Consider the following 27,641-nt stretch of genomic DNA (forward strand, 5'->3'; position numbering starts at 1 on the left):
AAGACCTCATTGCTCCATTTGACAACAATTATAACTTACAAATCTATTCAGTTTTAGCGTTACTCTTTTTGAGGCCAAATGATGCCACTGAAAATATCTCGTTGATTTGATTCGAATAATCGTCCACAAACTTTGGATTGCATTCTTTTTGGTGATCACAAATGCTCTGTCGGTTTTCTCTTCTATGCTTTTGATGTATTGGAAATTGATTATGCATTGATCCTAATATTTAATTTTGCCATTTGTTCACAGATATTCTTACTTTCCTTCGATAGGATTCTTTCCAAATAAAAGCCTTTGAAATTTTGTTCAATTTTGCCTTCATATCTAATTCAATCTCTATTCACAGCCTTATCAACAAGCTCTAATGTACAGGAAAATTTCTAGGTATGGTTGAAGCAACCACAATCCTTTGCACCTACCTCTGTAGTATCTTGGTCTGTTAGATGGGTGTACTTGGTTCTGCCTGACCTTCCAAAATTTTTCACCTGCAAGTGAATACAAAGAGATTGATTAAAAGACAATAAAAAGGTAAAATAGCCCGACATGTTATAGAACAGAAATAGGATGAGATCATAAACATACGCTTTAGTGTAAAGATTACGCTTTATAAATATAAATATAAAATACAAAATATAAAATTATAAATATAAAAATTACGCTTTAGTGTAAAGAAAAGCAACTTAGAGCTTCACAATTAATGCAACCATCAGGTAACTTAAAGTTATTCGCCTAAAGCAACATTAGGTTGCAATCACTGTCAAGTTCAAGATCATCGTGTCAAGATATTTTTCTAAAGAGATATGGGTATTGTGACGTCATAAATACAGAGCCAACGTTGACAAAAATTTGAAGGTTTCCAAATGAGATTTTATCTTACAGCATCATTAGACTTCGACTGTAGGTTTACATAAAAGTGCTACGTGCAAACTACGGTAATAAAAGTGCGTGTAAACCATTAAATGGAAAAACGCACAACGTGCATTCATCTTTAGAAACAAATGGCCTATTTGACGTAATTTTATGGATACATGATCCAAAACGGCAATTGACTGAAACCAAACCAAACCAAACAAAAGCTAATAACAACCAAAAAAAATAGCTTCAACAAATGCCCGATGATCGCATTAAGCATGAAACCCGGAGTAGCAGTTTAGAAGCGTCATGTTCTTCACACCAAATTGCGTGTACAGCTCTGCCTATATGGTAACGAGCACGACAGACTAGTAAACAGTAATTTTCATAGACCAAACCATGTGTAATCAATGTTTTGGGAACAAATAGGTTTTGTTCGTGGAATTGTGCTCTTAATTACCTGCATGACTTTAGGGAGAATACTCTTGTCAAAATGATCTTCAAGAGTAGGTGCACTAAAGTCCTTTTTGAGTCTGTCATCTTCATCTGCCTAAATAAGGAAACAATCAAGATTAAAATCAAAAGCTAAAATTTACATTGAGAATAAGCAGTCTGAATAACAATTGCAAAGGTCATTTCAATATTTTTAGTTTCTTGTGAAACTGGGCTGTGACAAAAAGCCAAAAGGATTGTATGATTGCAAATATTTGCTGAGCAGCCGCTAACAATGAATAAATCCGAAATTAAACTCAAAAATATACTTCCTCTTAGCTGTAAATTTTCAATCTAAATCAGGAATGATTGTTTTGTATTACTCACTCTTAGTTCTAGGAAAAACGACCCGTGCAGTAAGTCATTTTTTTAAACCATAAAGGTTCCATGGTTAATCCAATTTATATGTTGATTCAATGGTCTCGAAGTATGAACATAAAGCCTCGTTACCATTTTACAATGCATATAAAACTTTTTAGTTAGTCATGTGGAAAGAATTTACATATGGAAAGGATAACTAGAAAAGAGGGGGAGACTTAAAACAACAGGAACATAATTTTGAAGACTCCAAAAAGTAAGGGACCGCTAACCCTCTATGAAACTGGTTCTCCATATGCAAAATGAGCAAATAGATCGATCGGGTGAAATTTATTAAAAACATTCTGACTTTCAGACAGCTCTTGTAATCAATTTGTAAGCTTTCAGACAGCTCTCGTAATCAATTTTTAATCGTAATCAAGTTAATTTAAGATATCTTTTAGAAAAGTTTAAGTATTGAAAAGCACTTTCACTTATCGGCAAAATAATATGGTGGCGAGAATAAAACATGCCTTGAGCACGGTAAGATCTAAAGTGGACCTGGTGAACGTTATCGTTTCGTTTGAAGGTTATCGTTTCAAAGTTTACCTGAGGTCATGTCCTCTTAATCATTTAAATTGCTAAAAATGTTTATCTACAATCACTGCCAAAAGTCTTGGAACACTAACGTCAGTTTTTAAAGGCAAATTCAGCCACCCCCTCTCCCCCTGGGAACAATGTTGATTTACTAGAAAAAGGGGGTTATGGGGCACGCTTTCTCGTGTGGCTTGTATGATATTTTTCTATACTTTCAATATTGCTTGGGGGAAAGGGGGACGGAAAGAGTAGTTTTCGGAAAAGCAAATGAAAATTGAAAAGCACAACGCAAAGTGTTGGGTGTTCCAAGTAATTTTGGCAGTGATTGTATGTAACAAAGAAAATGATGGGTTGTATTTTTTTCTTTTTAAATCCCACAGATATGTCCATTCGCACTTCGATAACAAACAAATATATGATTAGCAAAATACAGCATGAAAGTTCATGTCATTAGGAACGATATGAATATATCGAAGCATGGTTGCTTCAAAAAAATTTTCTGAGTCTGTGAAAAAGTCCTTGTAGACTTTTTCATCTTTGGTCAATTTTACTTATTTTTGCAATGATCGAAAGATAAATAGATAGATACGAAAGATTCTGTGACCAGGGTCTAATTCTTATTTCCTGAAAGCTTTATAATGCAGCCTAGAATATTCCTACACATTCCTCTACGTTTTGAATGTAATGACATATAAGCATAATATTGAACTATAAAGCTTTACTTACAAGAAAGAAGGCGCCCCTGTGGTAATATTTCTGAAGGAACTTGTATTTTCCCTTCGAAGATTTGTTGGTGACCATTTTCGGGTTATTTCTAAATTCGTTTCGTCTCTCCTCCTCGGTCATCGAGTGTATTCGATCTATTTCGAGTCGTTCCTTTTCACGTCTACAATGGAAAATGTCACCATAAAAGTTAAGCAGGGCTATGGGTAACTTAATAAAATTACCTCAATAAAATGACTTCCATCTGACAAAAAATATTAGAGTAAATGGTCAAAAATTTGATGTTAGAAAACTTTGTATCGTTTGTTTGAGAATTGCTATAATGATTTAGAACGGAACAAAAATGCAGTGGGGTCGAAATATACTGCAATACACCTGAACACATGCATACAACGTTAATTTCTTCAGCTTACAAGAAATCCCGTCTAGAACTATCATTATTTGTCCCATTATTGGTTTCATTTAGAGTGAGGGGAGTAGCTAGCTCTCTGCAATTCCAAACATAAGAATCACAAGGTACGGTCCCCGTGAGAAGTGGGTCCTGGACACAACTCGACATGCATAGCTTCTAAGTGTTCTAAACCTATCTTCGGAAGGTCGACAGCAACAAATACAAATACATATACACATCAGATTAAAGCAGAGTGTTACATGGACTTTCATAAAATATTTAATATAATTTGGACTGAAAAAAGGTAGACAAGCAACATGAACTGCCTGGAGTTCAAGGAGTTGATAAATACAACTGAACCAAGCATATAAACTTGTATTTGCAGATTTTGATGCCAGCCTGGAAACCTTTTATAACCGTTGGCAGCAGAAAGCCATAATTAAGCAGAATAGGAAGATTAACTCTGCAACATAAATAGCGGATACACACGCTTCTTTCTCATCACGATCTCTCTTGATTCTTTTCAGTTCACGGACTTTCCATGCTTCGTACTAAGGTAAGAAAAACAGATGATGTGATTTTGGCATTAGAGAAATAAAAGCAGAAACAACATTATGAAATACCAACTGGCGTTTCACTGAATTTTGACAAGTCCAACAGTCTGAATTTTGACAAGTGACATCGATAATTATATGCTTCTGTGGTTGTTAAGGACTTTTTAAATAAGATTTTCAATCAAATCTGAACATACGTAAACACAAAAAATCCATAAAATTCTTAAAATTGAACATATCATAGTTGTTCAATAAATGCGTCTTAAACCGTTTTGTTTGTTTAAAAACATAAATGATGAAAACAACATGAAGACATCATAACTACCTCTTCTTCGTCGTTTTCCTCGTCAGTTATGACTATCTGCTCTTCTGTTTCGACTAAAATTCACAAACGCAATCCATTTATCAACACTCAGTTACACAACAAAATATGGGAGACCCGTCTAGTATGAAAGGATTTTCGCACAAACAGTTGTAATCCCAAACAACCTATCTCTTGCCCCCCTGCAGCCCTGATATGTTGCACACATGCAAATATTCCCTGGGGATTTAAGCATAAAGATATGGAGTAGATTTTCTCTATAAAAACCTTTAACAATAACTCCTTTAGATGTCCGCACAAACTGACTCCGAAGACAAAATACATCAAAGCATAGCACCTGAGATGTCATATCAAACTCTCGTACTTCAAAACTTTGAAGATGGCTTAAAGAATCGGGACGATATCAATTTTGTAAAATAGTTAGACCACTTTTTCATACTATGTCAATGTCTCGTTTTTTTTCAAATGTAAATACCACAAAAACATAGGCCTCTTTCTGAATGACTAGTAGCCTCAATCAGAACAAACTTTTACGCCGTCTGGTAGGCCTATTAGTACGGAGCTGTCTAGTTTCCATACTGCTCGACCTGATGACGTAATTAGTTTACCCTAAACCTAAACCTAGCCCTAACCCTAACCCTAACCCTAACCCTAACCCTAAACCTAACCCAAACCCAAACCCTAACCCCTTTACTTGAAATAATTAATCATACTAGTTTATGACTATTAATCATGCTTATTTATGGCTATCAGGTCGAGCAGTATGGAAACTAGACAGTTCCTACTAGTACGTCTAAAGTATGGTCTCGTAGCCAAATGGCCTCGTAACAACAAATTCCAAACAGAACGCACCTCAGTTATGTAAGACTGCCAAATACATATACTCAATATACAAAACGCTTAATTATAAGACACAAAAGAATCCGTCCATTTGCAGAAATCTCTTTACAGCTGAATGCAAAATGACGCAAAAACTGGCAAAATTACTGATAAACATCAACAGATCCATTGAGCAGACAAAACCATTCCTTATCTAGTCGTATCTATATCCTAAGAACTGGTTTCCTTTACAGAGCTAGACTATGAGTGAAGCATCAATTACCTGAAACTATATACAGTCTGACTAAGACCATCTGCAACCTGTCTCATTTCCATGGCACACAAAGAAGAGTCATTTCATCATATTCTGATAATATTCAGGTGTATTTAAAAATATAGTATAAAGGAAATTATATTTTGGCGCGATGCAAATCTAGCTGGTGTTTATCGAGATAAAGATTGACTCATAATTTTTCCAAAGAAAGGAGTGAAAAAATAGGAGGCTGCGAGTATAAGATTAGACTTTTTTAAAGGACAAATTTAGATAAGTATCAAACTAAGCCAGGAAAAGAAAAATATCCATCACTATTTTTCAGACATCCAGAGCTTGTGAAAAGGCTCTTGAATCTATCAGGCTAAAATGGGACTAAAACTCGGTTATAGGAATCCAACATTGAAGGCAAACTACAGCCCATGGTAAATACTCAAATTGATATATAAGGGCTCGTAGCACTCTGAATCATTACGAGCTACCAATAGCTGTATACTGGTATGTCGAACACTGCTCGGTGCTGTATGCGCAGCTGTACACAGTGCTGTGAACAGTTCCTGATGATTGCATTGTGTAAGAAAAACGTTGTTGCAATCAACAAACGGTCCTGTTATATAAACCAAAGCGTCTATCTATGTCTGTATCGACGCTATTTGGTGTATAGGAATGGACAGCTCTGTCATGCCCACCAAAGCGTACTTCTTCTCGCATGTATTTGTAATATTGGCAGCATAAGCGCCAACAGAGTAGGGTCTTGAGGGCTCGAAACCCACGAACGTAGATTACAGATGGCAGCTTTTCAGTGCAGGATCATTTTTGGGAGGAAGCAAGCATATTTCTTACAGTTAAGATACGTCACATTAGAAAAGGTGCTTGCAACGGTCAATGACTGCCTCCTAACAAGATTTTTAATCAGCTACTCGTCAATCGCTGAGAATGAAATCCATGTCGTTTTAAAATCTAACTTCAGACTTCATGGAGCGCAAAAGTGGGGACGATCTAACTTGGTATACGGCTATGATCACAGACTTTATGATGTTAACTTAGCATATGCTAAAAAGTCGCGGAAAAGAGTTTAGAAAGAAAACACGACAATTTGATCTATGAGGAAGTGAAACGGCCATAAGGCTTCGAAAAATCTGCGTATTTCTAGGTTTTCATTTCCGCGCTATTCTTCAAATATTACTTTTTGGCGATCGCATATAATTCTTTCGGAACTAACATCAAAGGAAATATAACGACGATTACTGTGTATCGTTTTGTTCTATAGTGCTCGATGACGTATTGGCTGAGCTTTGGTGAGTCTAGAAGGACTTTTCAAAGTGGCAACACTGAGTTTCACGCTCACTGCAACAATCAAGTGACTGTTCAAAGGACATAAATGTAAAAGGATTTGCTTATTCGTAAAGCATTACTGATGAAAACGAAAGTAGATCTATACGTTAACGAGATCTCATATATTGTGTTTGAGCTACTGCTTATACAAAGATGCTCTAATGGGTGTCATTTGTGCCTCTTGTACGCATTGCAGTTTCTGGTTAAGGTGTTCGGTGGGTCATAGAAATTTCATTAAATAATACACTTATTGGCTATATTTATAATAAGATGGAATTGCTCAAAAGCTATTATGTTTTAGAGCTAATCGTAGGATATTGCATTTGAAGAACCACATGTTGAACCAAGCACAATTCATGGCTATCTTTAAAGCATGGAATACGGAATGCTGGAATATTGGAACGTTGGAAAGTGAACTGCGAGAATTTTGCCTTGTTAGGTGCATGGCTGTAAAAATAATTTTCTTTCTAGGAACTTGTAACATGGGAGAAAAATGAATGAATATATGATCTTACGATGAGCTCAAATATTAGACTTTACTGGTAAGATATCTTTATTTGAGTAATTTTTTTCCAGCTAGCTCTGAAATTTTCTTGGAACCGATATATTATGCTGTTCTTGTTAGGCGCTGTCTTCCTTTTCAATTAGCTCTCGTACTAAGGACCCAAAATCTTAGGATTGTGCCATGTTGCTTTACAGATTGTAAAAAAGCATTCCAGCATTTCAAACTCATTGTTTTCAAGGTAGCTCACAAAGATATCTCACAACTTACCCCCTTGAACCTCTTTCAGTTCTTCACGAACAATATCATTTATCATCTGAAAAACAAAATCAAGAAAGGTCTGGAAATGATTCGGGAATCATATAGAGCCAAAATACAGTGATTTGTGAAACAGAAATTTACATAAAAGTGTTATATAATATAGGCCATATTCATGGAATAATAAGACTGGTGAACATGGCTTTGAAAAAAGCAAACATTTTACAACATATTAACTAAAAGCTTTTTTGTCTGACACTCCTCAGAGCATAAAATGTCAGAATGAACACGGTAAAAATATATACCCAGCTGTGGATCGAAATCGGCCAATCAGAAAAACGCAAGCACATGACCGGTATAGTTGACCAATCAGTGCTGCGTGCCAGAACTGGTGACTGGAATTACATGCACTAAAATACCAGTTTGTTTTTCCTTTCAATGGTTACACTTATGACCCATAAAACCTGACGTTTTTAAGATTGTCTTCCTTACTTGGTTACAGCTGGTGACATATTTGACTAAAAGTGCAAACATCCCGCAGATGTTATTAACAGCACAATAAAAAAATGTTTGACAAAACAAGTGTAATTGAAGCCCACACTAATGAAATGAAATACATTAATGTTTTTTCTTAAGACAACCGCCTTTTAATTCTGGCCTTACAATCACTGGATTAATAACGAGAATTATCAGCGAAACGGATCATTCTATAGTGGGCAGCACTGCTACGGATTAATTTTCAGGCATATTGTCGTTTCAAAAATACATCTGTTCGACTGTGGTAAACTCTTTTAGTTCTATACATCTAAATGACTATTGGTCATTTTCAAACGGTTGTCATTCCTTAGATTTACGTCATCTTAAATCACTATAAGTCAATATTAGCCACATTTAGCAACAGCAAGTCACTCTAAGTCCATATAAGTCACTATAAGTAGCTATAAGACACTGTGAGTAACTTTAAGTAGTTATAAGTCACAGTAAGTTACTTTAAGTAGCTACAAATCACTGTAAGTCAGGAAGATTGAGACTGGAAGTTACAGAAGAAGTTTGAGACTGGAAGTTACATTGAGTCAATTTAAGTCACCTTTAGTCACAGAAAGTCATTGTAACTATAAGTCACATAAAGTGTAACTGCAAGATACTTCAAATCACAGTGATTAAAAGTAAGTTCTTGTTAGTCATAGTTAGTCTCTGGAAAATTATTGCTGTCTAGCAAGGATAACTGCAGAGCTTCTTATTACGAGCATAATTCTTGTTGGTGTCCATGAGAAAAATTGACTTATTTAGTCGGCAATTTCAAGCTTTCTAACAAAGGCCGCTTGCAAAAACCTCGGTTAAACCCTTGGTTTTGGCTGCATAAAAACCTCGGTTATTTTTAAAGAGGAAAGGGGAGGTTCTAAGGTAAGGCTGATGCGTTCTAAGGTAAGTTTTCTAGTGCATTGAATCAAAATATTGAATAGTCAATAATTTACCCTTGCAGCTGTCTTTTTCCGCTCATCTGCAAGTTTCTTTGCCTTTTCTTCTGACACTTCGTTCTCTTGTAATATTTTCTCTCGCTCTTGAATTGTGACACGGTCATCTCTGCAAAATAAATATACGATGTGGACTTTCAGGACCTGCCCTTTCACAAGTACATAACGCAAAAAGTTAATAGACTTAACAGCTGTTTGAGACTTGAGTTTCAAAATAAATAAAAAATAGTGAAAAAGATAAACACGACTGCTATATTATTTCCCGTACACAAAAACCTGGTAGCTATATAAAACTTCATTAAAAGGACCGTCATTTTCAATTTTTTGTACCACAATCTACTAAAAGACGAACGAGACCAAAGCACAAATCCAGTTTAAAAATCCTCCATATAAACATTCGTTTTCTCCTAAAAAATCATCAAATTCTGGTCTAGTTCTTTATTCTAGTTATTCCTTTGGACCCTTTTAAAAACACTCTGGACTTGGCCATGGTCCAACCTTTATTCCAAACCATATCGTACTTGGGCTTTATAATATTCTGACAGCTTAATGAAATTTCGCTTGAACAGAGAATTCATTGACATACCTTCTGACAAAGACAGGTTTGAGTCTCAGCCCAGTTTCATCATCTGAGTCGGAATATTCTTCGTATTCTGATGACTGCAAAAAAGAAAATATCAATCGTGACTTGATACCAGCCGAAAAAATATTGGTACAGAATGCTAATAGCAGAATTTGGTAAAAAAATACAAATTTGGCTTGCAAGATATAAATGGACTGCTGGGTTTCTAAGAGTTCAAGAAGATTGCTTCAACAAGAGTTTAAATTTAAAGGCAAGGGAAAGCGATGTCATTTTTGTGCCACGATACACATTTTGTGACTAACTCATAAAGTGACCGAAAAAGGAGAACATCACAACAAAATTTAAACAGAATGCGAATTAAAAGGAAAAAGGGTATCTTATATTCTCGCTGAATCAACGACTAAAGCACAAATAATAGCAACTTTAAAGGAAGTCGTGGAAAATAATTGTTATTCATTTTATACGCAAACTTTGGAGACTGGGCACGACTGTGACGTCATGAACACATCATATAGGTGAATTTGCTGATTTTCAAGCTGAATTCGCAGTCACATGCATGCAGTGCTTAGAAAAGTAACATAGAATCTCGAGCAGATAAGCGTCCATTTTCCAAGCCGATCTAACAAAGTAAGATTAAGGGGTAATATTGCTTTGGTAACTGAAATTCTTTGCTTTGGATTATTTTTCTCACGATAGTAAGCCTTGAGTTTCCTATTATCTGGATTCTTCCTGGAAAAATCTGATCCTTAAAATACCTCTTCCTCTTCATCTTCTTCTTCCATTTCTTCTTCGACATCTAGGATATCCTACAAAGTCAACAAGACATATTATAAGCTACATTTTGCACGCTTTTTCGTGCATTTCAAAATTGAAATTAGAAAGAAGCACCATAAAGCAACCATTACTAGATTTCATTCATGGAAAAAGAAATCAAGCATTTAACCAACGTCGATAGAAGAACAAAAAATAATAGTGAACTAAAGATAAATTTATGTAATATGACTATGTTATGAAAAAAGCTAGTAAATAGTTAAGCTTGGCATTTCTAAGAACCTTGTCAATTTGAACTTCGCTTAAACCACTGTTCATTTTAATATGAGGATTCAAAACAGACATAGAATCAAGTAAAGTGGGGAATTAAGGTCAAAATACAATTAAATATGACGACATCATTAAATTTGGCCTAATAACCTTTTCTTCGCGAGCTTTGTACTGGGCCCTTCTTCTCAGTGCCTCCCTTCTGCTTTCAATTTCCTGAAAAGCAAATCAAATCTTGATGTGATTTTGCAGGACGCAAGAAGACCTTTCAAAGGGTTTTATTGAGTTTGAGAGACAGGAGGCGGTTAAAAATTCATTGGATAGACACTGATAATGTCACCTGAAAGCTCAAAATTTTGCTGAATCTTAAAATCTGACTTTTATAACTACGTCTTTTCTCTTTTTAAATTATACCAAATGTACAAAGGTTGATAAAGACGAAAACAAATCTGCATCACCCAACGAAATATCTTTTGCAGCTAGCTTTCATTTGTTTTCACAAAACCAGGCGCACCTTTCTCGATTCATCGCATACACTTGATGAAATTATTAAGCATAAAATCAACTTCTGCCGTATGGAACTAATTGGCTCTTGAAAGACAAAATGTGTTTGGCACTTACATCTTCATCAAGCTCTTCATCCTCACTGTAATAAAAAGAAACAAATCTTATGATTTTAAAGGAATCATTAAAATTACTGAATACTATACAGGAAATATTTAGGAAACATAATAAATCATAACATTTTAACAGCAGCTTGTGAAAGTAAAACTAAACATTTAGAATAGACGAATAAGCCTTGAGTAGTACAAAATTTGAAAGCGGCAAGAAGAAAAGGAATTATCATCATCATCATCATCATCAAGGCGTAGGCCTAGTGGCCCTTGGCACCTCTCACAATGGCAGCCCATTTGTGGCGATCTTGAGCATGCCTCATGGCAGTTGCTAGTGGAAGACCAATGTCTTTTCTAACCTGGTCTTGCCATCTCAAAGGTGCTCTACCTCTACCCCTATTTCCCTGAAAATCTTGGATAAAAACAGACTTGATGTAGTTGTCTCCTGGTCTTCTTGCCATGTGACCGAACCATTTGAGCCTTCTCATTTTGACGATGTTGCCTATGTTCTGGACATTAAGCTTATCTCTTATATAGTTGTTGGATAGTCTTTCGTACCTGGTGACTTTGAAAAGGAATTATTCGGCCTGGTATTTAAGATAATTAGTCAGAACTCCTTAGAGTATGAATGTCGATAAAAGGCAGAAAAGGAGAGATTCAAACCAAGGTGTGGATCAAAAGTAAGAGCGTGAGAGCAAGAATGGTGTGTTTTGATAAGTTTCTTGTTTTTGACTGACTGGCGATCATTAACTCCGGAGAGAGTTCAAGTAAGAAAACAGATGTTTATTTAGAATGTCTATCTAGAAAGTTTATCTAGAGTGACTTCTGTAATAGGAGACAAAATATTTCCACCCCTTTTAAACACAGCTGATAGAGGGGAGCAGAAAGTTTTATACTGATGGCTTCCTTGAGTTTAATACTGATGGTTTCCATGAAGAAGCAAGTTCAATTTATAAATTAATTTTTTCTAATAAGAAAGGCAATATGAACCTGCTCTCCTCGACAGCTTCTCTTCTTCTATGACCAAAGTCCTAATGACGAAAAGAAAGACTTTAAATATGGACAGAGAATTTCTGTATGACAGTGGAAAGTTTTTTCTTTAGTTGATACTTAACACTTCGAATTGTTAATTTTTTGACACTGCTTTCTTAATATTTGCAAATGAGAATATTTAGCTGTTGACTAGACCATGTTTACAGGTATCGACAAGAAAAGAAAAATAATTGCATACTTTGTTGATCATACAGCAAGAAGTCAACCATCAACTTATACAAGTTAGAATAGACAATAGTCAGTTGGAAGTTGACTTCAACTTAATAAAGATCTGATTAATGATTAGTATAACTTGAATTTTTAAAAAAAACATCACATTAAAAGTATCATTTGCCAACCTCTTTTGACTCTTCTTCCATCGAAATGACTTCTGGCTCATGAATACGATGACCATGATCCTCTCTGACCCTGCAATATGACCACAGAACTTTATAAGATATACTATGAGCCCATCCTAGCTGAGACACTTGAACAATGTTATTGGTATTATAAAATTTTTATAGGGCAAGAACTTCAGTACTACGTTCTTATTTAACAAAAATAAGAAAGAAAGAAAGAAAGAAAGAAAGAAAGAAAGAAAGAAAGAAAGAAAGAAAGAAAGAAAGAAAGAAAGAAAGAAAGAAAGAAAGAAAGAAAGAAAGAAAGAAAGAAAGAAAGAAAGAAAGAAAGAAAGAAAGAAAGAAAGAAATAAAGTTAGAAAAACACAAAGTACAGTATATAAACTGTGACAGGTTAATAGTGAAGTAAAGATATATACTTTAAAATCCGTTTTGTTTCTCAAACGAATTTTTTAAGTAAAAGTTAAAGACAATAAAATGAGTAAAAACTATCAGACATGTAGAAACTTGATAAACTTCAGATCATGAGACAATTTGTACAAACTTCTTGGGAACGTTTGTAATGAAGGGAAATATTTTGCTCATCGACAATTGCAACACAACTGAGAAAAACAAACATAGATCTTTCTTAAACTATTTGCTACTTGGTTAAATCATTATTAAAACATGAATCGTATTAATTTGCTTATCTAAAGTCCTATTTTAAAAAAATGTGAGTAAATTTTAAGCTTATCTGCTAAACTGTTTTGTAATGGGAAAAGTTTTTAATATCATAATTTTGAGGGCTAGAAAAGAAAAAATTTTCTAAGTATTCTGAAAATATCTGTGATAGGATATGATATCATTTAATAAAAAACTGCTGTATGTTATCAGCTGATTCTTACTGGTTCACAATCCTATTAGATTTAACAAACAATTAATGCATTTAAACTTAATTCAAAAACTGTAATTGATGAAAACCATCAAATTACCTTTCCAAATGATCATCTTCATTCTCTATGTCTTCGACTCTTATCTTTAAAAAAGACATAAAATTGCAAGTATTTAGAAAATTTTTCAACCAATTCACATAATATGACTTAAACCAAAGACATTTGAGACAGGCTTTTGATGCTGAATAACAGAAACAGTGTGTTCTTTATATTAATTCTTATATCTGAAATACAAAAATGTTTGTTTTTGGCATAGAATTAAAAATGGAATAAAACTGTCGAACAAAGAATGCAGATTAGGAAAGAAAAATTGAGAGTACTTACTAAATTACAGATAAAAAATTACAAGGCCTTAGTCTTGGTTCACTGGCTTTTTTTAAAAAGATAAACAGAACACAGGCAGCAAATTTTTTAATTATAATTCTTCTTGATATATACACAGATAATTTCCAGGCAAAGATTTTAGGATTAAATCTGGAAATTAATCCATTTTCAAAGAATTTTTTGCTAACATTAAAAAAGGGGATCTGGCCAAATTTTTGAGAAAATGCCTTTTCATTTTAAGTACCTTCATTTTTAGTTACCTTAACATTTAAGTGCTAAAACCTCAAGAAATGAATGTAGATAATTGCACATGTTGTTCGATGAGCTTGCAAACATTAAAAATATGATCTGCTTATATCCAATAACATCTCTCTATCTTCATGTGAATACGGTTTAGCAAATATTGACAAATGATCAGTGGTGGCGCCAGTGGTGGCGCCAGGGGAGGGCTAGGGGGGCTACAGCCCCTCTGTTAGAATCATCTAGCCCCCCCCCCCCCCCCCATCGGAGGAAATTTTAGGTTATTGTCGGAGCAAATTTGACAAAATAAAGTACAAAAACTGCTTATTTTAGTCATTTTAGCCCCCCTGTCGGAAGCTCCAACCCCTCTGTTGGAAGATTTCTGGTGCACCCTTGCAATTCACACCCTATAACCTTTGGCACAGCAACTTGAAAAAAAGATTCAACTTCAATATCTACCTGTTCAGGGCTATCTGGTTCTATATCATTCTGATTCTCATCCTCACTTTCTTCATCACTTGACTCGGAAGGTGCATAATCAGGCCTATTGAAAAAAATAAGAAAAGTTGCATTAATTTAATATTGTAAGATGCATTAACAAAAATGTTAAGAAAACAGGTCATGCATCTAATCTTAACAAATAAATTTATTCAGCATACTTCAGAAAATTTACAGTATTGTGTAAATCTGCTACGATACTGTATCTTAATTTTTCTTTTTTTATATATATATATTCGATATAAAAACTTACAACAACAAATTACCTAAAACAGTACATACGAATACTAAACTACATTACAAGGATGGAACCCAGGAGGAGCAATATAACATGACTGCCCCCTGGGATACGACATGTATCTAAATATAACTAATTATACATCTTTAATACTACATATACATATTCTAGATTATAATAATACATTAGTAAAATACAACATACATATAAACGGTAAATACTTGAGCCCGTTCCACATTGGACGCCATTGGAATATATGTTATAATGTTCAGAGACGTCAAAAGATGAGACTTTTCTAAGCTTAATTCTTAATAAAACATGTCCAATTAAAATTCAGTCTTCAAATTTAAAAATTATGCTTTTCAAGACATTTTATATAATCTGATATTTTCATACTTTACAAGATACACATTTTATTTGATATTTTAACTTGGTTATAATTTCTGTGATTTAGGTGACAGATTGGAGTCCAGCAGAGGTTTTGAAGTGGCTGTGACTGTGAGAGTTTGATATGAATAGGAAATATTCAAGGGATATGGTGAATTATTGGTCAGAAGAAAGCTTTCTATGAAGATAAAAGGCAGAATATACAGAAGATTTGCAAGAACTGGAATGTTATAAGGGAATATGAGCGAGCGAAACATTTTGTCTACAATTTTGGAAAGGACAGAATAAGCCATGGTGAGAGCAATTTGTGGGGTGAAGCTGGCTGATAAGAAGAACAGAGAGAAGCTGTTAAATATGCTTGGCTTGATCAGGCCTTCCTGGAAATAAACTGGCACAAGAATGGCATTTCACACTCCTAGACTGTTTCAGGCATGTGATGGAGTGCTACTGGTGTTTTATCTTATTTTTACAAAGGTTTAATTACATAGTATATGAAGCCTTCAAAAACCCCCATTCTTAAGTCATTTTGTCAGTTTGCACACTACCTTAGCAATAAATATCTGTGGCATAACAATATAGAAAAGCTTCATGAATATTATCAGGGATTTTTACTAAATTTGATGCTGAAAATGTTTTAGATGTAGTTTCCAGCAATCCCTCTTGCCAACAACAATGGTGGCAGTCTTCAAGAAAAATTCTAATATTTTTGAAAAATGTTCACGATTTCAGAATGACATGAAACGTTTCAGTGCAAATGCTTGAAGCAGAACAATTCTATTTGAATCCAGAGCACTATCTTTCTGTTTCCAAGTGTAACCAGTCTTTGTCATAAGGAAATAACCATGCGTGTGGCAAACCGCACGCATTATTTCTTTCATGCCTGCGATTCACACTCTTAAGGATCAGGCTATTTCAGACCCTGTTTACACTGTCCTGTTCAAAAATGGAACCGCCATGGTACAAAATTTGTTCTCTTTCGTAACAGGGTCAAAACCATTCCGGATGGCAGAGCAAAATTAGCTTGGTTCCAGAGTGCTAGCGTAAACGAAAGGGCAAACCTTGCCCGTTTTGTTACGGTTCCAAACTTGCCGGTTAACACTGCCCAAAAAGCTTATTAGTAATTTTAAAACATTTTACCCATAGCACTACTAAAAATAAGATCTTTCTGACATTGCATTTAATTTTACTGTATAATGATAAGATAAATCTATGAACTGTATCATATTGTACTGCTTGGTGGTTGCTTTATATTATTACCATAAGTTCTACTATTAATGTTTTATCTTTTTATAATACTACCTCATTTCTGCCACAATCAATATCAAACACATGTATCAGTTGAAGTTATCACTAGCTGGGGAAGGCTGGGGTAACCTGATACAGGTAAAAAAATAGTCAAACTGTGGACAGTAAGTTTGGTATGAGCCTTTACTAATGACAGCAGAGCAGATAAAAGTTTTGCAGTTACAGTACTAAGAGAATCCCCAGGCCACACACTTGATTACAAAAAAGTGACCACCCAAATGTATTTCTTATGCTTGCTTATTTTTCAAACAATGTGCATATATATCTTAACTAATATTCAACTGATACATTTTAAAAACATCTAAAGTATTAATTGTTGATAATGTGATGTACCTTTAAAAGAACCCAAAAACAGTAATTGAAAGGTAGCTTATTTTTTCAGAAATTTACTGTTTCATCATTGCAATTTGATATGGTCTTATTTGTTTATGGGCTAGCTGAAAGCTAAACCCTTTGACTTACCTTTTACCAGCAACATATCTTTTAACAGGGACTTTTTCAACAATGATTTCACCTGGGAAACAAAAAATACACATTATAGATAGCCCCAACAAAGCCTGCTACACTTGCACCCTATAATCCCTATTAATCAATAGTAAGATCAGCCTCAGAAAGACAATGATTCTGTTAAAACACCCAATGAATATTAGTAATTTAAGCCTCAGAAAGACAAGTCAATTACATAAAACTCAAATTTGCCTATGGGGAGCCATCCTTCCTAGCTCCGTGGCAAGGCACTTTCTAAGTCATAAATGCTTAAATGTTGACCTTATTCTTCATTTTAAATTTCATTTGAACTCAAAATACATTGTTTAGAAACTGAAAAAAGCATACCTTGGAAACCATAGCCATTATAAAATAACAAACAGAGATGTTTCTTAATACGTTCTTGAGGCCAATAATGACTTTCTCTTTCTCTTATATAGTTTAGAAGGCACCCCTTTACACACAATTAACAACACAGGCTGTCTTCTTCTGTTGTGAGAACATATTAGTGATAAGGACTGGTTTCTCATCTATGTTAACATAGAATGGCATAAAATGACATAAAAAAAGATTGCGTATACAACTCTAAAGCATTTTCATACATGCAATACACATTTTCATATTCAAATTTTTCTTGAATGCTTGGTTCTTCAAAAAGATAAGAAAGTTCAGGACTGGACCTTTGAAACCTAGTAAGTTGAGAAATTTACAAGAGTGAAATATTCCTTTTTTGACAATAAGGGGCCAAGAGGTTTCTGTATAGAATTGGGCTCTCTTTGATAGTTGATGTCATGACATTGAGGGTTTTTTTGAGTATATAGCTACAAATAGCATATTCATAGCATTTCATCTTCTCCATCACAGCGCATGCTCAGTAAGGTAAAACTTTCCAATTCTTTGTTAGGAAATTGTTAAGAAAGTTTTAGTGCTGAATTTTGGAAATAGCTAAAAAAGTCTGAAGATTGGGCTGAAGAAAAAAGTAAAAAATGTGTAAGGATACGAATTTGAAATTAAATTATCTTCCAAATTAAGCATTAAAATTCATAAAACAGAGTTTCTACTATGCAGTCTTTCAATGAAGTTATGCTAAAATAATTCAGTTTATAACTAATGGAGAAATTTGCATTCATAAACATGGTTAAATTAAAAAATGGAATAGAATTCAAGAAATAGGCCTAAACAATGATGAAAACATTGCTTTAATAATAATGACATGTGAGGTGGCTAATGCAACATCTTTTACCATTATTCCTAACTTGTGAAAGGATATTTCCAGCATTTTTAGCGAGAATGGTTTCATGCCCGATGATATTTATTTAAAATATTGCTTAAATAAATCGCCACACCATAATAACGCAAAATTCCAACCTTTCTCTCCTCTGACAGTTACAGCTCCAGCAGTTGACTGAATTGGCCTTCTTCCAATTCTTGGAAGCTTAAAATCACTTGCCATACGAACGGGTTCCATCTTGCTACTTCTTTTGAATCAACGATTGCCTTCCAGAAATAGTGATATTGGCTTAGGCCCGTTGCTGTTGATCGATAATCTAATGCAACTTTCAACCTACGACGTTCATCTGGGTCTTTTGCAAAGATAAAATACTTTTCTTTGACAATCACTTAAACATTTGGCACTATAAGAACTGCTTTTGAGTAAGCTTCAAGCAGCCAGTTTCCCGTGAAAGCAAGCTTCACGAGACGCAGTGTTTGTAATTTGAAACAAAATGGCGAACAGTCTCATTATGATAGTTCGATCACTCTCATTATGATTACGAGGCATGTTGGCAAGTTTCCCCAAATTGTTCTTTTTTCCTTTTATTTGAATCAACGATGCAGTAATTTTACGATATATTGTAGAATATCCAATGTAAAAACTTGCATGATAATTAAAAATAAGAACAGAAGAGGCCACATGGACAGACCAGCGAACACCAGGGATCTCCAAGGAAACAAAAATTACTAAACTGAACAAAGAACACAGTTTCAATGATCTCAACAACTCGAGCAATATTCGAATGGTAGGATGGATAAGTAGACTGGGTTCTATCACAAGACCAGATCGGTTGAATCTCTATAAATACATATACATTTATATACATCTTAAAGGTTTACGACTACCAGTGTAAAAACGACAAACTAGGTAAACACGATTTTATGACATTTTTATTGCTGTTAACCACAAAACTTGTAGTTCCTCAATGCTAAATAGCTGTTATAGATAACCATGGATTGTTGCGCCATAAATGATGTAACGAATTGTTTAGTGATTTTCTAATGCAAAATTTTTGGGATCTGACTTTTTCGGTTTTTTCATTCATACTTCATGAAAAAGAGTTTATGGACTCTTTGGCCTAAACCTAAATTTAGACCCAATCATATCTTCTACCGATAAAATCGAATGCAAATGAAGGGAGCAGAATGTAAGCGAAAATTCAGGTTGAAGCAAAATTTATAATTTCAGATAACAATATTACAATAAAAAGTAATGGAAAGCATTTTCAATAAAAACAGTAAAAATGACTAGATACATTTAAAAGCAGGATTAAACAAATATCGTCTCAAAGAATTAAAAACTGTAATATTTTGTCACATACATTACACATGAGTTTTTCACACATGGTTGCATCTCTAGAAAATAGCTTCTTAGATGTATGGCCCGTTTAGAATACATTGTTCAATAAATTTTTAAAGTACATTATTGCAAGAGCAACATTTATCTGGCATTTATTGTTTCTCTTATATTTTCCTCGCTCTCTATAGTCATTTGAGTTTATCGATTGCTTTGGAAAGACGAACGCAATTAACGTTGAATCAATTTTCTTCTGGGCTGAGGTAGTCGTCATCATCTACAGGTACTTTCTTTCGATTCCTTCGACGGCGGAGTTCTTCTTCATATTCTTCATCGTCGGAATATTCATCTTCATAAAGCTTATCTTCATGACGATCAACACGACGACTTGGTCTCTTCCCTGTTTCTTCACGAAGATCATCCTCATCTTCATCATCTTCATATCGATCAACACGACGACTTGGTTTCTTCCCTGTTTCTTCACGAAGATCATCCTCATCTTCATCATCTTCATATCGATCAACACGACGACTTGGTTTCTTCCCTGTTTCTTCACGAAGATCATCCTCATATTCATCATCTTCATATCGATCAACACGACGACTTGGTTTCTTCCCTGTTTCTTCACGAAGATCGTCCTCATCTTCATCATCTTCATATCGATCAACACGACGACTTGGTTTCTTCCCTGTTTCTTCACGAAGATCATCCTCATCTTCATCATCTTCATATCGATCAACACGACGACTTGGTTTCTTCCCTGTTTCTTCACGAAGATCGTCCTCATCTTCATCATCTTCATATCGATCAACACGACGACTTGGTTTCTTCCCTGTTTCTTCACGGAGATCGTCCTCATCTTCATCATCTTCATATCTATCATCACGACGATTAGATTTTTTCCTTGTATCTTCATATTCATCATCTTCATAGCGATCATCATCATAATCATCATACTTGTCATCTCGTACTCGACCGTTTGTCTTTTTCCTTGTTCCTTTATCCAAAAATTCATCCTCGTATTCATCATCCTCGAACTGATCGTCATCAACAGAATTAGCCTTGTTTAGCTTTTTCTGCTTCTGAATCCTCCTTTCTTCTAACTCATCTTCAGAATAATCTTCGTCGTACAACTCGTCATCATCATAACGATCATATTTCTTTCCGCTTTGATTCTTCCGTCTTCCTGCTTCTTCCGCCTCATATCTTTCATCTTCTTTGAGTTCATTCTTCTTTTGGCTCCTGCGACGTTCTTCCTGGATTTCATCTTCATAACTATCATTTTCATACTCACCATCATCAACATGACCATTTACTTTCTTTTCCACTTTACTTTGTCTTTCTTTTTCGTACAACTCGTCTTCATAATCGTCTTCCTCATAACGGTCATTCTTCCTTTTGCTCTTCTCTTTCTGGCGTTCTTCTTCGTACAGCTCATCTTCATGAAGCTCATCTTCATACCGGTCATCATCAACTGGACGATTCTTTTTGTTCTTCGATTTTTTCTGCTCTTCTGCGTATAGTTCATCTTCATACAGATCATCTTCGTATCTCTCTTCTTTCAAGTTTCCATTCCTCTTCTTGCTTTCTTTTTGCTTAAGCTCCTTTTCATAGATCTCATCTTCATACTCATCGTCATCATCATATCTCTCATCTTCTACACGTTTATTCTTGCTGTTATCTTTACCACGTCGAGCCTCCTCTTCGTTTATCTCATCATCATATTGATCATCATCATATCGATCATCTGCTTTGCTCTTCTTCGCTGAATCTTTAGAGTTCTGTTTTTCAGAAAGCCGATCCTCTTCATAATTGTCTTCTTCATAATAATCGTCCTCGCGGATTTGCTTACTGCCTTTCTTCTTTCCTCTGTCTTTCTCTGCATAGAGATCTTCATCATACCTATCGTCTCGACCTCCATCCACAGGGCTCGAAGACCTATCTGAGGCCGGAGTGAAGGGTGGTGTTTCCAAGTAGGGGGCTTTCAACGTTCTACTGGCAGCGGTAGCTGACGGTGTTGAACCCTGGCTGCTTCTGAATGAAAACAAAAAATTACGAAATATAATAATGTAAACTGTGACAGCCACAGTAATCTAATACGAAACAGCACCAGTAAGAATACTTATAAGATCTCGGGTAGCCCTCTCCCCATTTTAGCAGCACATCCCTCTCGGGTTCCCTAATAATTTAGGTACATCATGGACCGATGAACTATCATCTAACTTGTCAAAGTATATTGATATAAAATTCTAATGACTAGCGGTCTTGGGGGTACCACTAAGGATACCTTCCTAAACACTTTTAATTAGAAATACGACGATTTCATTTTATATTTTTCTATCAGCAGATGGAAGCATCCCACATAAGTTGAAATCACTTAAAAGGTAGGTGGGAGGCACAGTAATACCGTTATACCTAAGCATTTGTATATTAAGCAATTTCGCTTCGCTTTACGTAGCGACTTAGGAAATCCCCTTTGTCACCAATGCCCCGTATTCATGATACAGCACCGCGCAGCATTCCGTTCTTTTAACAAAAGACTACCCTTTGTTAGTATTGGTTCATTTTGTGTACTTTAGTTTATTTAAACTAAAATGGGGGCACGTGCCCCTTATGCCCCCGGTTTCTACGTCCTTGGGGCATCCTTTGTCAGCCTTATATAAACATCAGCATTTTGAGCTTTTGCTTTTTGCGTCAGCCCTGAAGATATTGTTATGGCTATGGGTAGTTACAAAATGAAAGCAGCTTGATTGGGATTCAAATCTCTTTAAAAAAGTCCCATCAACATCCATTAGCAAAGTAATCTTCGACAAGACTCACCTTCTGTCATGGCTGGACAAAGCGTAGGATGACCCTCGCAGATCTGTACTTGAAGACAGAAACTGACGGGACCCCATATAACTTCTTCTACCAGACTCCATGCTTGGAAACTTTCCTTTTAATCTGTCTTTTGTGCCACGATCGATAGCATCAAGGCGGTCGAAAAGATCAAGCAAATCATCCCGCATGCCCTGCATATCCATCTGCATGTTATCGAATCCAGTGCGAAGACGCTTTGTTGTATCTGGTAACAGAAATGAAATATATGGAAAAATATATTATGGATATTACTTTGAAATATGAAACTTTTCTATCTTGTCCTTTTGGAACGTTATTCTGACGCTTTATACTCTGAGGACTGTCAGACTTAAAAACTTTGAAGCATGCTGTAAAATGCTCGCTTTTATTAAAGCAATTTTCAAATTTGTACCACCAAAAATTCGTTCAAATTTTGAAATATGATTGATATTAAAGAGCTTGTGCAAGAAGCAAAGCATGCATTTGCAACAGCGAAAAAGGTAAAGATGAATCAAGGGTGTAATCCAGTGGCAGAGCATCATAGCCCATACCCCAATTTAATAGCAAATTGAACAAGCAAGAAATACCTCTCCCTGCAGGTGCAACTAAAAAAATCAAGTGTTTTTCGGACATTAACAAAACGAAAAGCATATGCAATTCGTTAAAAACACTATGACAACACATCAACGATTTGTTATTATTATTTCGTGTAACTTTCCTTTGCACAAACCCTTTTATATTCAGCAAGGAAACCTAGTCAGATAACCTTCTATCTTAGATAAAGCTTTAAGAAAACTATTCAGCTGGACCTTGGCAGAATAATGAGAACAGATAAAATCGCTAATACAGCCATGGGTTGCCAATCATCATTGTAATCATTCAAAAATTTTTCAATCTTTGCGCTGATCATTCCATTTTCAATTGCAATGTTTTGGCTGTTTTAATAGAAATTGACAGATACTTGAAGGGCTTAGGCAGGCCCGTCGGAACCGGGGTGTCGGGGGGGGGGGGGGGGCAGCATTCACTAAAAAATGGACCAATCATCAATGAGTGTTCACGTAAGAAAAATTCCACTCACACGCTGATTAATGGCTTAAGCCACTTTCATTGCAAACTTTTAATAAAATAGCCTGTAGATTTTCATACGAGCTACTTCCGTTTTCCGTTTCTACTTTCTCTCAAGAAGCAGCAATAAATTCAGCGTGGTAATCACAACTTGTTTACAAAACCACCCAAAAGAGGCAGATCAAAAATTGTAGACTATCGATCAACATACTTTCGACTGTTTCAATGTCATAGTCAATCTCGTCTGTAATTCTGTCTAGTTGTTTGAAACCGTAATCCAAATCATCTATTCGCCTCTGCATCATTTCCAAAGCTGGATCGGCCATAGTTTTAGTGAAGATGTTTTGGGATGAGCTGCCACGGCTTAAACGCCCACTTCCATTACCATAGTCACTGGGGACCTCCAGCTCATCACGAGGCATTTTGTCTTGAGTTTTCACTGATCTAAAAACACATAAAATGTATGCTAAGTAACAAAGGAATTAAATTATCTTCTAAAACCAAATTCTAGAAATCCTAAAAATATGGTTTCTGAATTAATTATTTCAAAGAACTATTCAAAATTAGAACCCTACACTAGAGGTGCACCGAGAATAATCATTTGCTCACGGCCACTGACTTTGTGCTATTCCATGCCTAAGATCTTTGGGACAAAGTACACAAAATACACTCTGGCGGGTATAGATTTTTTAAAGCATTTTTTAAGCCTCTGGACCCCATTTACCCAAATCCATAACAACTAGAGAGCGGCTACATTGACTGTTGTAACCAAGACAACCTGATGCTAACCGACAGAAACTCTTTGATTCAATATATTTCAATTAGTACCCAATGAATGATTTTTGAATGAAGCAGATACAGCAAAGATTGGACTAGTAATCTTGTGCACAGAACCATTGTGAATTGGATGCAATGACAAGTCTAGAGAAAAGTCCTTTCTGATTCTTCCGTTTTTATTGAAGTCAATAGAGAGATAAAAATGAGAGACAACTCCAACAAACAACACATTAGGTTTGTTTTTAGGACACAAAAAGCCTCTAAAAACTTCTAAGCTTTTATCAAGACAAAGGAACTGATGCTTTATGGCATTTGCCGGCTTCTTTAAAAAACAAAGTGAAATGCAACAAAGGCCAACCTTAATCCTTTTATTTTAATTGCGATTAAAGCAAAACTTTACGCCAGCTTAATCTGTTTGATGTTCATCGACTGGTGAGTCTTAGAGAAGCAATTTTCGAGCATATGGTTTGAATGTTCGATAAAATTCGCCACACCATTACAATAAACATTTAATGAGAAATTCAGCTCAGGACATTTTTCACACATTCTTGCGTCATTCTTTAGAAAGAGCACCATTTGGATGTAAATTTCTAACACTCCTACCACGCACTGATCCTTTTGAAATCTTCGGAATATTTCAAAACTGCACTTCAGATTTTAAGCCCATTATTATTCATCTATTGTTTTGATCGTATATTTATGCTATCTAATTGCACAGCTGCAGCCCATACCAATTTTCGCAGAAATGCTTATGCACAAAGCATCAGTTGCATATAGAATAGAGTCAAATGATTCTAACGTTGTTTGATGCCATGGGGTATGTTGTTTAATGCCATGGGATATGTTGTTTTATGCAAGGCAGGGTATAGCTTGTTTTAGGAAACACTGCACATAAAAGTGCATATAGACACAAGTCTCTTAGCAATGAATTTAAACAGAAAGGCCTAACAAGATGGCCCCCGCTTCATAAGTAAAGTTGATGACAAGTATAGCTTTTGGAAATAATGTGCACAAAAATTATCTATTAGTTTAGATTAACATGATACACCAGATTAAATTGGCCGTGCATTCTTTCTGGTAATGTGCTCAAAGGACTTGCAAAATTTAAACATCAAAGGATTTACAAACACAGTATGTAAATAAATTGTCAAAAAGAAAGAGAGATTCTCCGCGTCGCCTCTTTAAAAGAAGTTACACTAAACACCTTTCTCCATGGAGTTTGTTTCCATTTAATCGTATTTGCTGAAAAAACTTTTATTTGCGAAGGAAAGAAAGTTCCCATTCAAGTCTAGCAACACAGGATATTTGAAATAACTGGCGATAAGCTTATTTAAAATGTATTTAACTAACAGCTTAAGCAGGTAACATAAAATAGACCTAATACTGTAACAAAAGCTTTGCAGATGCTTAGACATAAGAAAATATGTTTGTCGATTTTGGAAAAATGGGTATGATGTTTCAGGGATGTGCGGGAAAAACCTAGACATTTCTTTGGCTTTGAGTAATTTTTGAATGCATTGAGATTGAAATGGGGGCAATCCACGAGCTCTCCTAAAGTTGTATTTGAAAATGTTTCCCAGATTTGCCTTTGGTGTCTCCTAGCCATGCAGTGGTGCATATCGACTAGTGCGGTATCTTTCTGCTAACAGGCAGAATAACCTTGAGATTTAAAACATTTTCTTAAAGAAAAGTGGAATATACTCTAGAAAAGTTCTTGCCTATATCTTAAAGCAAATTAGCTTTTCTGATTTGAACTTGCAGTAGACTTGAAGTACACTTCATTTCCAAATGAGCTGTAACGAAACATGTCTGATTTGACAACACGAAGTTGTCTGAAGTGAGACTAAAGATGACAGCACATCCACAAGACATTATAATCATACCCTGAAGCTTAACATAGAAAGATGATAGTAAAAGCTCGTTATGAAGCAAATTACCTACACTGACTTTTACGCCACGGTCTCGCTTTTTTGCAGCTGAATTCTGAAAGTGAGACCAAAAATCATTCAAGCTTCCCTTGCCTGCAGCAATCCTTGTTTTGTTCCTGTCTCTGGCCTTCGTTTGAATAACAATCGAATCGACTTCAGTGGAACACGTTCACCGGGCCTGTAGAAGCCTCACCCGGATCTGCACTACTGCCCGTGCTTGGAATATCCAATTAACTATACACAAGCGATCGGCTCGCCCAATCCACCTCCTGATATCGCCACTTCTCGAATCTGCAAACTATGGATAGCGTCCGAAAAGCTTCTTGCTGGGACCTTTGCGTCTAGAAACTATGCCTGTGCAATATTCCCACCCGTGTAGTTTAATCTGTGAGCGTAGCACTCAAGTTTCTTTGCTTCTCTGTAGAATAATCAGAACAGGTGTGAATGTTCTCTAGAATCTATCCCAGCTATGTCATTGTAACAGGAAGTGTGTTGAGAAATTATGCTTAAACAATCGTCGCGAAGATCCTTTTGTCGTCGCAATTTAAAACCCAATGCTCAAGGTAATTGGTTTATGTATTTATTCTGTTTGTTAACCCTTTCTATTCCATCTGGGCATTTTGAAAAGAGCAAAGAACTCACATTGTTCTCAAAAGCCCGGCCCACATCCACTGTCAACAGAGAGGTGAATGAAAGCTCGGCATATCGTGTGAACACAAAGCCCAAATGTTTCAAAAACAGAGACAACTAACTCTTTGGAAAACATGCTTTAAAATGTAAAAAAGTCTAAAACTATAGTAAAAGACTTTAATTTCTCCGCAATTCTTGATGATTTCACTAAGATTCCATTCAAACTAGGAGCGCATTAGATCATTGTTGATAAAATAACGATTAAATCATAAACATGGACAAACATCTTCTATAAAGGCCGGGTTACACGATCACTTTTTACCATCACTTTTTTCGATATTGGACCAACATGCTGAAAAGTGATCGTGTAACATACCAAAATTTTCCAATTTCGCTGCGGAATTTAATGCGCTTATCAGTTGTTAATCCTCTATCATTGGAAATCTTACTCTGAACGAAAGCAGAGTAAAATCGAGTTCATCACTTTTTTTCAAAGGCGCCGACAAACTCTTACGTCATATAATGTTTTGATGAGAAGGGAACGGCCTAGATATTCGAGAAAAGAAGAAAAAGACGTGAATTGTGCTCAGAAACATAATTATTAGCAGAAAACGAATATGAATAATGATTTGGAGTAAATCGAAGTGCAGCACGTTACAGAGAAATAAATGCAGTTCATTACAATACACTCATTTTTATAAGAAACCATCCTCGACATTGAGTACGCGAGTTTCTTAAGGTTCACAAAGTTTCAGAACTCAAGAGTTTTGGAAATGTTTCTATCTTATTCTCAAGACAAGAGCCTCAATACTTTAAATTTTGTTTGCTGATCACTGTGTATTTTTATTCTTTTGTAAGTTTGTAGTGTATAAGTAAGTTTTTGTCAAAATTAGCAATAGAAAATCTA

General features: G+C 35.4%; 2 protein-coding genes across 3 annotated transcripts in view; both read right to left on the reverse strand.

Moving 5' to 3' along the window:
- Positions 1 to 18,680, reverse strand: part of LOC135680788 (microfibrillar-associated protein 1) — a 106,442-nt gene extending 87,762 nt beyond the window's left edge. Inside the window, exons 1-17 of the mRNA XM_065194973.2 lie at positions 18,296 to 18,680; positions 16,904 to 16,955; positions 14,473 to 14,557; positions 13,489 to 13,532; positions 12,518 to 12,587; positions 12,117 to 12,157; positions 11,134 to 11,158; positions 10,666 to 10,728; positions 10,230 to 10,280; positions 9,478 to 9,551; positions 8,892 to 9,000; positions 7,429 to 7,474; positions 4,235 to 4,287; positions 3,845 to 3,906; positions 2,968 to 3,127; positions 1,316 to 1,405; positions 423 to 488 (exon numbers count right to left, since the gene is read on the reverse strand). Coding sequence (XP_065051045.1) covers positions 423 to 488; positions 1,316 to 1,405; positions 2,968 to 3,127; positions 3,845 to 3,906; positions 4,235 to 4,287; positions 7,429 to 7,474; positions 8,892 to 9,000; positions 9,478 to 9,551; positions 10,230 to 10,280; positions 10,666 to 10,728; positions 11,134 to 11,158; positions 12,117 to 12,157; positions 12,518 to 12,587; positions 13,489 to 13,532; positions 14,473 to 14,557; positions 16,904 to 16,955; positions 18,296 to 18,395 — 1,191 coding nt within the window. The 5' untranslated portion in view covers positions 18,396 to 18,680. The remainder of the gene's footprint in view (positions 1 to 422; positions 489 to 1,315; positions 1,406 to 2,967; positions 3,128 to 3,844; positions 3,907 to 4,234; positions 4,288 to 7,428; positions 7,475 to 8,891; positions 9,001 to 9,477; positions 9,552 to 10,229; positions 10,281 to 10,665; positions 10,729 to 11,133; positions 11,159 to 12,116; positions 12,158 to 12,517; positions 12,588 to 13,488; positions 13,533 to 14,472; positions 14,558 to 16,903; positions 16,956 to 18,295) is intronic.
- Positions 18,681 to 19,364: 684 nt separating this feature from the next.
- Positions 19,365 to 26,678, reverse strand: LOC135680782 (uncharacterized). Of its 2 annotated transcripts, none has more exons than XM_065194964.2 (4): positions 26,114 to 26,678; positions 23,611 to 23,843; positions 22,317 to 22,560; positions 19,365 to 21,530 (listed from the first exon to the last, which is right to left on the reverse strand). In XM_065194964.2, the coding sequence occupies exons 2-4, from the start codon at positions 23,819 to 23,821 to the stop codon at positions 19,739 to 19,741; spliced, it is 2,247 nt and encodes a 748-aa protein (XP_065051036.2). In that variant the 5' UTR covers positions 23,822 to 23,843; positions 26,114 to 26,678; the 3' UTR covers positions 19,365 to 19,738. The 2 variants fall into 2 exon arrangements, with proteins under 2 accessions (XP_065051036.2, XP_065051035.2); XM_065194963.2 differs by having other exon boundaries at positions 26,118 to 26,676.
- Positions 26,679 to 27,641: the final 963 nt, after the last annotated feature.

This window comes from Rhopilema esculentum, chromosome 18 (genome assembly GCF_057945365.1).
Source record: "Rhopilema esculentum isolate cy_ngs chromosome 18, ASM5794536v1, whole genome shotgun sequence".
Classification (NCBI taxonomy): domain Eukaryota; kingdom Metazoa; phylum Cnidaria; class Scyphozoa; order Rhizostomeae; family Rhizostomatidae; genus Rhopilema; species Rhopilema esculentum.